At 41.8% G+C, this 13,344-nt stretch overlaps 1 protein-coding gene across 1 annotated transcript in view; it reads left to right on the forward strand.

Moving 5' to 3' along the window:
- The first annotated feature begins 10,134 nt into the window (after window positions 1-10,134).
- PLPP3 (phospholipid phosphatase 3) overlaps window positions 10,135-13,344 on the forward strand; it is an 83,420-nt gene continuing 80,210 nt past the window's right edge. Inside the window, exon 1 of the mRNA XM_010365728.2 lies at window positions 10,135-10,811. Within this exon, the coding sequence (XP_010364030.1) occupies window positions 10,673-10,811 (139 nt within the window). The 5' untranslated portion in view covers window positions 10,135-10,672. The remainder of the gene's footprint in view (window positions 10,812-13,344) is intronic.

Consider the following 13,344-nt stretch of genomic DNA (forward strand, 5'->3'; position numbering starts at 1 on the left):
AGCTAAGTTATGTTACCATCCTTATTCGTACTTTCATTTATACTTTTTCTACTTTTTGACAGTTTGAGTCTTTGTTGCAGTATAACATATGTGCAATAGGTACAAAAGCTTTATGTTCACATATTCATCTCACACTGTTTTTACATATCTGTTTAACCGTGTAACCATCATCCAAATCAAACATTCACAAGGCTTCTTCCCACTTAACAATTCCCTCCCCAGAGGTGACCACTATTCTATCTAGTTCTATCACCATAGACAAGTTACCTGTTTGTGAACTTCTAAAGTGATATAGTATGCACTCTTGTGTAAATTTTTTTTTTTTTCTTTTTGACATATGTCTGAAAGATGCATCCAAGCTCTTTTGTGTAGCTGTGGTTTATTTTTTTTCAGTACTGCATAGTATTTCACTGCGTATCACTGTATGATATACATTTATTCTAATTTGTGTTGTTTCCATTTGTGAGTTGTCATGAATAAAGCTGCTATGAGCCTTATTGTACAAGTCTTGTGGTAGACATATGTCATCATTGTTGATGGGCATATCCCTAGAAGTGGAATTGTTGGGCCGTCGAATAGACATAGGTTTAGTTTTAGTAGATTTTACCCAAGACTTTTCTAAAGTAGCTATACCAATGAACTCTCCAGTTGGTCCATATCGTCACCATTTGATATTGTCAAGCTTCTAAATGTTAGCCATTCTGATGGGTATATAGCAGTGTGGAGTGGTATTTCATTGTGGTTTTACTTTGCATTTCCCTAATGACTAACAATGTTGAGCACTTTGTCATATGTGTATTGATCACTCGTATATCCTCTTTTGTAAACTGCCTATTCAAGAATTTTGCCCCCCCCTTTTTTTGAAAATAACAACACCACATTTTTGGTTGTCTGTCTTTTTCTTATCGGTTTGTAGGAGTTCTTTATTTACTCTGGATATACATCCTTTTAGTGAATATCCCTTTTGGCCATGCATTATTCCAATCTGTGGCTTACCTTTTCATTTCCTTAATTTTATGTTTTAGGGGTCAGTAACTTTTTTTGTAAAGGGCCAAATAATACATATTTTAGGTTTTGCAGGTCATGTGGTCTCTTTTGCAACTACTCAGCTATGCCATTTAGTGCAAAAGCAGCTACAGATAATATGTTTACTGAATAAGCATGGCTGTATTCCATTAAAACTTTATCATTCTTTTTTTGATTATTTTTCACCCATGTCAAAATTTAATAATTATTCTTAGCTCACAGATTGTACAAAGACACTTGACAGGTTGGATTAAGTTTATAGTCTGATGTGGTTGAGCTATATCCCCATCCAAATCTTATTTCAAATTGTAATTCCCATAACCCCCATGTGTCATGGGAGGTACCTCCATCATGGAGGTGGCTTCCTCCATCCTGTTCTCATGATAGTGAGTTCGTTCTCACAAGGTCTGATGGTTTTGTAAGGAGCTTCACCCCACCACTCACTCTGTACTTCTCCTGGCTGCCTCCATGTGAAGAAGGACGTGTTTGCTTCCCCTTAAGCCATGATTATAAGTTTCCTGAGGCCTCCCCAGCCCTGTGAAACTGTGAGTCAATTAAACTTCTTTCCTTTATAAATTACTCTGTCTTGGGTATGTCCTTATAGCAGTGGGAGAACAGACTAATACATAGTCCATAGTTTGGCAGCTCAGGTGTATTTAACAAATACAAATTATGAATTTTAATGAATTTCAGTTTATTAGTCTCTTCTTTTGTCATCAGTGCTTTTTTATTACTATTTAAGAAATGTTTGCCTATCCCAAAATCATGAATATATTATCCTTCATCTTATTCTAGAAGTTTCATTTTATTATTCATGTTTATGTCTATGATCCATCTGGGATTAAGTTTTATGAACAATGTAAAGTAGAGGTTTCACACATTTGCTTGTATGTACTTAAGTTATTATAAATCTTTTTCAATTTTATTATGCAACTATGACTTATCTGTTCATTGAAGCTTTCCCTGATACCCTTACCTTGCGCTTGTAACTTTCCTGTAGTCATTCTTTCAACAACTACTTTTTGAAGCCTTATTATGTACCATGTTAGGCACATGGTGTGGTTTGCGTCTGAAGAAAGTTACAGTTTTTTGAAGAAAACAATTTAAACTATACAATGAAATATGATAATATTGCAAATATTTGTTCACATGTTTTTCTTTTTTCTTTTTTCTTTTTTTTTGAGACAGAGTCTTGCACTGTCCCTGGGCTGGAGTGCAGTGGTGTGACCTCAGTTCACTGCAACCTCCACCTCCTGGGTTCAAGCGATTCTCCTGCCTCAGCCTCCCAACTAGCTGGGATTACAGGCACCTGCCACCACACCCAACTCATTTTTTGTATTTTTAGTAGAGACGGGGTTTCACCATGTTGGCCACGCTGTTCTCAAACTCTTGACCTCGTGATTCGCCTACCCGCTTTGGCCTCCCAAAGTGCTGGGATTATAGGCATGAGCCACCGTGCCTGGCTCTGTTCACATGTTTTTCTAAAAATTAGTCATTTGAAGAAAAAAGCCATAGCATTAATTTTATTATCTCTAGCACCTAGCATAAATCCTAGTGTAGAAAAGGTGATCATGAAATTTGATGATTAAATGAGCAAGTAAATACACATATACATTGAATAAATATACACATATATAGTGAGTATATATATATAGACATATATTTGAATTCAGTGAATAAATACACATAAATGTTTATATATATATGTGCCCAACACGCACACAAACAACCTTCCACTCTTTCCTCCCAGATGAACACAATTAAAGTACCACCTTCAGAAACCACTAATTTTTTTCCTGTGTGCCTTAGACCAGGCGTCCCCAACCCCCAGGCCACAGATCAGTAGTGGTGCGTGGCCTGTGAGGAACTGGGCTGCATAGCAGGAGGTGAGCCACCAGCCAGCGAACAAAGCTTCATCTATATTTACAGCTGCTCCCCATGGCTCACATTACTGCCTGAGCTCTGCCATCTGTCAGATCATCAATGGCATCAGATCCTCATAACAGCACAAACCCTACTGTGAACTGTGCTTGCAAGGAGGAGAATCTAATGCCCAAGGATCTGTCACTGTCTTCCGTCATCCCCAAATGGGACCATCTAGTCACAGGAAAACAAACTCAGGGCTCCCACTGCCTCTACATTATGGTGAGTTGTATAATCATTTCATTATGTATTACAATGTAATAATAATAGAAATAAAGTGCACAATAAATGTAATGTGCTTGAATCATCCTGAAATCACATCCCCCGACCCCCCTCCCTGGTCCATGGAAAAATTACCTTCCAAAAAACCAGTCCTTGGTGCCAAAAAGGTTGGGGGCCGCTGCCTTAGACAGACAAAGTTTATTCACTGTAGATTAATGACTAATGTCTTAGCCTTTTCACAAGATGGTGCCGAAGATGAAGAAGGAAGCTCTTGCCCCCTCCGAAGCTGATGCCAAAGCAAAGGCTTTGGCCACAAGAAAAAGATCCATATGTCACCCTCTTTCTAGTGACCCAAGGCACTGTGGTTCTTGAAGCAGCCCAGATATCCTTGGATGAACACCCCCAGGAGAAGCAAGCTTACTCACTCTGCCTCATCAGTTCCACTGACCACTGAGTCTGCTATGAAGACAAAAAACAACATCCCAATCGAGATGGATTGATGGATAACAGAATGATAGATTCAGAGTCTTGCTCTGTCACCCAGGCTGGAGTATTAATAATAAAGTATTAATGGCAGATTCTGGGGAGTGGGCATATGAATGCTCATGGTAAATTATTTTCAACGTTTCTGTATATTTGAAAGTCTTCATAATAAACTATAAAGGAGGTAATGTGCAAAAACAAAAAAGAAAACAATGATACACTTGGGTTCATTGTGGATGTCAAAGTCAACAAACAAGCACCAGATCAAATAGGCTGTGAAGGAGCTCTATGACTGATGTGGCCAAGGTCAACACCCTGATCAGGCCTGGTGGAGAGAATGCATATGTTCAACTGCCTCATGATTTACGTTTCGGATGTGGCCAAGAAAACTGGGATCATCTAAGCTGAGTCCAACAGGCTAATTCTAAATATTCACCAGAAAAATAATCATTTAAGAATAATAGTAATAAAGACTTGATGGCTCCTATCTCAGACTGCCTGGGTTCAAATGCAGGGTCTATCACCTAGCAGTTAAAGTTACTTAACTTTCCTGTGCTTCAGTAGCCTCATCTGTAAAATGAAAAAACCTTCCTCACAGGAATGTTTGAAATATTAAAGGAGTTAACACATATCAAATAATTAAAGCCTAAAGGTTCAATGAGGACAGGAATTTTTGTGTTTTATTCATTGCCATATGCCTAGCTTATAGAAGAGTGTTTGGTACATAGCAGATGCTCAATAAATTTCTACTGAATGAATAACCAATATCTGGATTGTCAAAATTGAATAACTGTTGGCTATCATTTTATGTATGCCATAAAACTTCTTAATTCCCATTTCAATCATTCCCTATCCACCAATTAATGCCATTTTCACTTTGGGAGCCATGGCACTTTCCTATAATGACACAAGATGGCAGCATCACTCTCCTTTTAAGTTATCTGCCATGCTCTAGTTTGACCAATTTTGGAAATTCTCTGAAGCATTTTTATTTGCAAGTTCCTCCATCCCTTCTACTCTCTTTTTTTTTTTTAATGAACAACATTAACTGTTTGAATTACAATAAGATTACCTCTTAACTGCTCTAATTTCTAGCTAAGGAAATATTACTACTTGTAAAAAGGTAAAAATGTTGACATGAATCCAAGACTGCTTTCCGGTGCCACTACGATTTTGTGTCCTTAAAGTTCCCTTTTTGCAACAAAAAGTTGCTTGACAAATTATGAAGCCAAATGCTGTTTCAGAGACACACGGTGCAACAACGCTGTTCCCTTCCAAGCCCGTAAGAAATTACAAACAAAATACAACTTCCCCTCTCTTTACTAAAGACATGAAGCTAATTCTTCAGTCCCTCTAAGTTACTCTGTGAATTCACTGTTGAACAGCAGAAATTTCTGAGCACCTTTCAGTGTGAGACCTTGTGGGGTAAAGAAAAAACCTTTAGTTTAGAAATTAAGAGACCCGGATTCTAGTGGCTCTTTAGGAATCTTCTCACCTTCAACTTTAATCAAATCTCCTATCTTTCCAAGATTCAGTTTCCTTATTTCTAAAACAAGGAAAATAATATCCGCCTTACCTATTCGGAAACGAGATCAGTAAATGTAAACAGCATTATAAACTGTAAGGAGTATAACTGTATTATAAATATTATAAACTGTAAAGCATTATACACTTCACCCTGCATGAGCTAATGTTAGAATCATTTTCATTTTACCTATGGGGAAAACCAGTTCTATCCAGTTAAGTGAGCTTGCCTCAGTTTTCTCATCTGTAAAATGGGACTAACGAGAGCAACTCCACCTACTTCAGTGAGTTGTAAGAATAAAATAAGATAATAGATGTGAAAGTGCTTTTAAAATGAAAGCACTTTCACTTGTACGCTCACAAGATTATCAGCTTAAGCAAATGGCTTTTCTTGGATTTCACAAACAATTCTGAAGAAAACAACATATAAGTAAATCGTTCAAGAAAATAAGTATCTTGAATTATTACTTTCTGAAACCTCAAGAAATTGCATATTTTAAAAAGACAGGAGTTGAGAGGCTGAAGATGTTATTTTATTTAGGGAAGGATGACTACAATTAAATGGTTATATTCAAGGTAGTACTTCATAAATGCATTTTAAATAGCTGTATTTAAATGAGGTATTTTGTAGAAATAAAGTGTTCATTGAAAATATTAACATTCAACTTGTCAGACACAGTGGTTCACGCCTGTAATCCCAGCACTTTGGGAGGCCAAGGTGGGCAGACCACTTGAGGCCAGGCGTTCAAGACTAGCCTGGCCAACATGGTAAAACCCCGTCTGTAGTAAAAATACAAAAATTAGCCAGGCTTGGTGGCCGTGCCTGTAATCCCAGCTACTTGCGTGTCTGTGGCATGAGAATCACTTGAACCCAGGAGGGCTGCTGCGAGCCAAGATCGCATCACTGCACTCCAGCCTGGATGACAGAGCAAGACTCTGTCTCAAAGAAACAAAATTAACATTCAACTAATATTTATTGATTGCCTATTGTGTACCAAGCATTTTCAAATGTACTATTTCATTTTATACTTTTTAACCATCCTCAGAACTAGAGAAAAATGCCAGTCCCATTTAAAAGTTGAGGAAACTGAGGTTCAGGGAGGTTATTCGGTTTGCCTCAGGTCAAACAGCAGAACCAAGGTTTTCTGACTTCCAATCCCCTGCCCCTTCCTGCCTTTTCTCAGGAGTATTACTGTAAATGTTTCCATTCAGTCCTCTGGAAGCATTCGTGATATCAAATCCAACACTTACAGCAGCAAACTAGCAATTTTTGTTTAGTAAAAAACCAGAGGTGGAATATGAATGTAACAGTTTGGAAGAATCTGGATAAATAGACACTTCTTAGCCAAAACGTCTATGTCTTCTTAATTTCAATGGCTTAAGAAACTTAGGCTCTTACCTTTTGACTATGCAATTTTATATAAAGGGACTCAGCTACTTTCCTCTTAAATATTTCTACTTTCCTCTTAAATATTTCTAGAGACAATTCATATCTTTTCAAAACTAAAAATAATTAATTATTAAATATTAGGAGTCAGAGAGAAAGAAAATTATGAGGTAAAGAGAGATCTTAGAAATGAAAGCCATTTAAATCTGTTAGGAGGTATCCGTTATGTAAGAATGATGTGCTGTTGTTGCCACACGTAATAAGTCAATCTTAAAAAGGCATTTAGCCCTGCCGATGTTATAGTTTTTATACAGACCAATTTAATGAACTGGATGTCATTTAATGTGTGAATTTTGGTAAGTTTGTTTGCCAGAAATTCTAATTACTTAATTACCTTGAAATGACACCATTCTAAATTATCAAGTCTGTTTTGCTGCATTTTATTTGCTGGTAAGATTATTCAACTTTAGGATTTAAGGCAAAGAGGCCTTCAAATTTATATGTCTGGTTAGTTGCTTTATTTCCCATTATCCAAAGAATGATATTGACACTATATTTTATTAGCTGTTCAAATCAGTTTTATAATAACAAGTATTTGTAGCGGTACCTTGAAGAGTTATCCAAATATAATACCTGTTTGCATAGAACTACATACATCAATGAACACTATGATCTTTTAGTTATGGAAAAATAGCCCACAGAGCCTTATAAATGGAAATATAAAACTTATTTAAACATCCATTTATTTTCCCTTTTATCTGCTTTTGGAATAACAGACTTTGTGAGACAGTCTCCCTCTGTTGCTCAGACTGGAGTGCAGTGGCATAATCTAGGCTCACTGCAACATCCACCTCCCCAGTTAAAGTGATTCTCGTGTCTCAGCCTCAGGGAGTAGCTGGGACTATGGGTCTGCACCACCACACCAGTATCTTTAGTAGAGATGGGGTTTCACCATGTTGGCCAGGCTGGTCTTGGAGTCCTGGCCTCAAGCGATCTGCCCGTCTTGGCCTCCCAAAGAGCTAGGATTGTAGGCTTGAGCCACTGCACCCAGTCAGTCTGACTTTTAGAAATATGTGCATTCTTCAATTCATAAAAGTCATTTCACAGATAAGGAAAAGCAGACAGGAAACATACAGGGAAGTACCTATAAAATTCATGTAGTCACTATTTCTTTCTTTGGCTTAGGATTTCACCTTTATTTATTGCGGTATCAAGGTCAAGTCTCTCCCCTCATGGAGCTAACAATCTTTGAGGGACAAATTCTGACCACTTGCAAGTAAGGCAAGCCACTATATTCCACTGCACATGACACTGTCTTATTATCTCACTTTGCAAGTAATCTCATTATTTGCAAAGTGAAGTAATCAGATAGGGCCATGTCCAGCGGAATAAGACCTTGAGTGTCTACTCAAGGTCTTTTAGAGCTCAAAGGAGGGAAAGATCAGAGAGGCCTGCAGTTTCAAGAAAGCTTGCTTTTAGATTGGAATTCCAAAAGCATGGCTTGGTGACTAAGAATTTCAAGGATAATTATAATTACAAAGACTGTTGAGTAGGCAAAGACCCTGAAATCCTGAATTCCTCTTAGAATGTCAATAATTATGAACCTGGCCTTGTTTTGTTTACACTCTTTTAACATTTCAAGAGAAGGGGTTTCTCAATAAAAAGCTATCTCAAGAATCTGTCTTCTGAACTACCCTGGCTTTTACCTGTGCTATTTGAATTGAGAGTGCTGTGTCTGATTTGCAGTTGGATGCTTCAGCTCCAAAACTTGGGAGAGTCAGATCTTACTTCCAGAAGATAGCAATGTTGTCTTTCTTCGCAAGCCCCACTTACTAACTGGTCCCAACTTGAACTTAATTCAGTACACAGCAAATGCTGTGCTAGGTACCAGAGAGATGCCGTGGCGCGGATAACCTACACAGCTTGCTAGTTTTTACTATCTGTAACACCAAATCAGGCCGAGGTAGGCTCACGCCTGTAATCCCAGCACTTTGGGAGGTCAAGGTGGGCGGATCATGAAGTCAGGAGTTTGAAACCAGCCTGACCAACATGGTGAAACCCCATCTCTACTAAAAATACAAAAACTAGCTGGGCGTGGTGGCGCGTGCCTGTAATGTCAGCTACTCAGGAGGCTGAGGCAGGATAATCCCTTGAACTCGGGAGGCGGAGATTGCAGTGAGCCAAGATTGCACCACTGCATTCCAGCCTGGGCAACAGAGTGAGACACCACCTCAGCGGGGGGAAAGAAAAGAGTTATAAGCAAAGCGAAGTTAATTCTGTGCAGTAGTCAAGAAAGTACTCAGAGAAGAGGTGACATTTCAGAGGATACTAAAGCAAGAGAAGCACTTTCCTAACTAGAGGAGGAAAGGGTATGCATTATAGGCAGAGCATGTAGGAGAGCAGGGGTGTGTAGTGTGAAAGGATTGTACCAGAAAGGGCAATTTTACCAGAAAGGGTTGATGGTGGCTGCATATAAAGTTATCAAAACCCAAAACAAGTCAGTGTAAGAAAGAACATGATTCGTGTAATCTATCAAAAAGCTACAAATATTTCCATTTCTGGATGCACACAAACAGCCACCTGGAGAAAACATCCATTTACTGTCCACTGTGCCCAGCTCCATGCTAGGCACTATAGAAGATACAAGGGAAGGCCCTTGCCCTGGAAATGTTTATTCTCTTTCTGGAAAAAAAGATTAACTCACATAAAATAATTAAAAATAAGATGCCAGCCTCTAAGGAAAAGTGTTAGATTGTCTGAAACTCAAGCAGGGAGCATTTTGGCTGCCCTGGAATTCCCCACAGTAGTGCAAGTACTCTTGGGTCCAGGAGAGGGTTTGGATGGCCTGACTCCTTCACCCAGAAAAAAGGTAATGGCTAACCCTCACAGAACACTTCCTGCCTACTGGGCACTGTTCTAGGAGCTTACACGGACTAACAAATTAAGTCTTCACAACCACTCTATATGAAAAGGAATAGTTATCTCTATTTACATATGGGGAAACTGAGGCACAGCGTCACAGGATTGAAATCCAGGAGATGTGGTTCCACAGTCCTGCAGTCTTTTTCATCTTAGTATTCTCAAAATCTAGCACAGTGCCCGGTGCTGAATGTTAAGATCTTAAACAAACAAACAAAAAACTAGTTTTCCTTAAAAATTATATTTTCAGGGTAATACAATTCAAGTCACAATAAAGACGTGAAGGCCTCACGTTTGTAAGGGAGGAAAAATGCATTTTAGTCGTACAGCCCTAACTTTTACTTGACCCAAGGCCAGCAAGAAAATATTTCTTTTTATTTATATATATTTTTTCTTTGGTGACAATTTGGTGTTTCTGAACGCTAGAGGCTCCCGGTTTCTCTGGTTTGAGAGTAACTTTTCCTTTTAGGCCTTTTTTTTTTTTTTTTTGAAAGGGGTGGGGGAAAATGTGGCCTTAATTATCCTACGTCTTAGGCAGCTTAAGGAAGGGGCTGTGCTTTCAGAATCCCATCCGAGCCAAGTAAGGAGGTCCCTCTTTCTCTCTCCCCCCACGTCTTCTCTTTTTAAAGGACCTCGTGAAATAGAAGTGCAGAAAACAAACCCAGGCGATCACAGCAGCAGCCGCCGCGGCAGCAGCACCAACAGCAGGAGGAGCAGGAGGAGCAGGAGGAGGAGGAGGCAAAGTTGGAGTTGGGGCTGGCGCTCCGGAGTTGCTGGACTCAGCGCAGCTCCCATTCATTAAGGAACCAGCTGCGGAGGAAGGTGGCCTAGCGCCCGCGCTGCCCACTCGCTCGCTCGCGCACTCAGAAGCGCGCCAGCCCAGCGCGCCCCAAGCTGCGGCGGTCTGCAAAAGTTTCTGCTCGGGATCTGGCTCTCTTCCCCTTGGACTTTCGAACGATTTGGGGTTGAGAGAGGAAAGCAGAGGCGCGCAGGAGGAGCAGAAAACACCACATTCTGCAGTTGGAGGCAGGCAGCCCGGGCTGCACTCTCGCCGCCGCGCCCGGAGCCGGGGCCGACCGGCCACTCTCCGCAGCAGCCTCGGCCAGGAGGCGACTCGGGCGCCTGGGTGTGTGGCTGCTATTGCGGGACGTCTTCGCGGGGCGGGAGGCTCGCGCCGCAGCCAGCGCCATGCAAAACTACAAGTACGACAAAGCGATCGTCCCGGAGAGCAAGAACGGCGGCAGCCCGGCGCTCAACAACAACCCGAGGAGGAGCGGCAGCAAGCGGGTGCTGCTCATCTGCCTCGACCTCTTCTGCCTCTTCATGGGTGAGCCCAGCCCCGCTCTCCCTCGGCCCCTCGGCCCTCGGCGCGCGTCCCAGCCCAGCCCGGGGCCGCGCTGCGCCGCGCTGTCAGCTCCGGGGGTCCCCTGCAGCCTTCCTGGGGAGCCTTCGCGCCGCCCGGGCCCGAAGCCCCCGCCCTCCCCGATCCCACCGACTTCCTGGCCTGTACTTGAGTGGGTCTGGGCGTGCTTAAGCGTTCGTGGGCAACTGTTAAACCAACTCGATAAAAGTCTCCAGGTTGGAAGCCCAGGCGGAATCCCGCGGAAGGTGTGGGTTAGTCCTTTTAGCGTAGGGGAAGTTGGTTGAGCCGTGCTCTAGGGTCAGCGTATAGCTAGCTGGTCGCCCTCCATCCGAGTGAAATGGATCGCCCCGAGAGCCGGGCTCCTGCCTGGAGCCGAGCTGCCTTACCGCGGCTGTATGTAAACATCCAACCCTTCCGCCTTTGCTGCCCAGGCTCGCCAGACTGGCTAGCCGGCCTTTTCACTTGCTTCCCTCCTGGAGGTGCTCTCCCCGGGCTTGGTGCTGGGCACGGCTTCGGCAATAACTTGAGTGCCTACTGTGTGCCAGGTGGTAGGCGGCTTCACGGGCATCAGTTTTAGCTCGCTCACTCCCTAACTTGGTGCAGCAGGGATGATGAGCCCCATTTCCCTGATGGGCACGTTGAGGCACTGGGAAAGCCAGCTGCGATCTTGTTTGGGGACCACAAATTTAATTGCACTCCCAGAAAGTTGAGGCGATGATCCATTTCTGTTTTCCAAGGTCTTTGGGAGCCACAGCTGGAAGAGCGGTGGGAGTTAAAGGAATTGGAGTGGGAGAGTGAGGAGGATTTATGAACTCGGTAGGGGAGGGAGAAAGCGCTTCACACGAATGAACAGGACTTCCAAGGTTGAAGTCAGCCTAGGATTTTTTTTTTTTTAAAGCGAATCACGGTGTAATGGAAAGCGCACAGTACTTGTCATCAGAACACTGCCGCTCTTGCCACTTGCTGGGTGTGCCACCTAACTGCCTCATGGGCCTCAGTTTCCTCAGCAGTTGAATGAGTGGGTTGAAGTAGATGCTCTCCGAGGCCCCTTCCTGCATTAAGAACTCGGATCCGGTCCAGGAGCTGTTCTGCCAACTCTGCTAACTGAAGAAACATCTGTGTTCCCAATTCAGTTCCCTTAAAATAGAACTCCTGCACGGAGACTTAAGTCCCCTTTGAAATGGATTTGTCCATGCAGATTTTGCAGACCAGAGACTTCTTGGGCTGGAGTTACACCTCCCTGGTGTTCATGACTCTTTCTGTAGCACTGTCCTTATTGTGCAGTGTCCTCTTGATGGTCCATAGTAAAGAAAGATAGCATTCTTAGAGTTTAAAAATAAGAACAGTCCCCTTCAGATAAGGAGAGACTGCTGAAGGTATAATTGTGCTCTGTGGAAGAGTGGAAGGGAAGAAAGGTCACTGTAGTTCAGGTGGCACATCCCATTTCCACATCTCGCAATATTAATTCAACATTAAGATGCTATGTAAAGGAATTGTCACTGGGGGGCCTACCTTCCTGAAGGCAGCTGGCTTATTATCATGCACAGTGGGACAGATTACTACTTAAAGTCTTGTAATCAAGCTGTTGAATTTTTAAAAGACCCTCCCTGGTCCTAGGGGAGTACAAGGAAGCACTAAACACATGGAAGCTGTTTGCTGTAAACTTGACTGGAACTCCCCGTGTTTATTCAGTGTGTTTTGTTGGTGGCAGGGAAAGCTCTTTCTAGACTGCCTGTGCAGGATACTCTCCTACCTCCTACTTTGTGATTAAGAAAGCAGATCTAGAACATGCTTGACAGCCTTTGTACAATTTCCTTTCCACCCTTGTGATTTCAGAAGGCAGTCCCAAGAGATGGTGTCTTATGAAAGGGAAAAGGAAAGAGATGTAAAGGAATTTGCAAAAAGACACACCCATCAGCTATAGTTTAGCCAGGGATGTAAAAACCCAAGCTACTCTGTTGTACATTGAAGGTGTAAAAAAGGTGTGTGTGCGTGCATACATGTGTGGGCACACGCATGTTTCAGTTCTTCATTTGCCCCACCTATCTCCCATCCCCCCAAAGCTAATATTCTAACCTGTTTATTATATTTATTTACTGTTGGTCTTATGTTTGAACAAAATGATTTTGTTTATCTCCAAAAAGCAATAAGCTGTCAGGACCACGTATTTTATTATAGAGGCACATAGCTACTTGTTTTAAGGGGTGCTTTGCCATTAAAACCATGGCAACATTTTCAAAGTGACTTATTGATCAATGTCTCCCCTGAGCACAGGCCAATTACAACATCGCTAATTAAATGTCTCTTAAACACCTTTAATAGGAAAAATTCTTTGTAAGAGAAATATTATTTAGGTGAGATATTTATGCAGGAGAACTCTATTTGGCTTCCAAAAAAAAAATTAATAGTACAACATGTGATTTTAATATTCCACACATCACCGTCCTAAAAAAAATTGTTTCCACTTTTTGCCTAAGACCGTCAGTATTATTTAATT

This window comes from Rhinopithecus roxellana, chromosome 12 (assembly GCF_007565055.1).
Source record: "Rhinopithecus roxellana isolate Shanxi Qingling chromosome 12, ASM756505v1, whole genome shotgun sequence".
NCBI lineage: Eukaryota > Metazoa > Chordata > Mammalia > Primates > Cercopithecidae > Rhinopithecus > Rhinopithecus roxellana.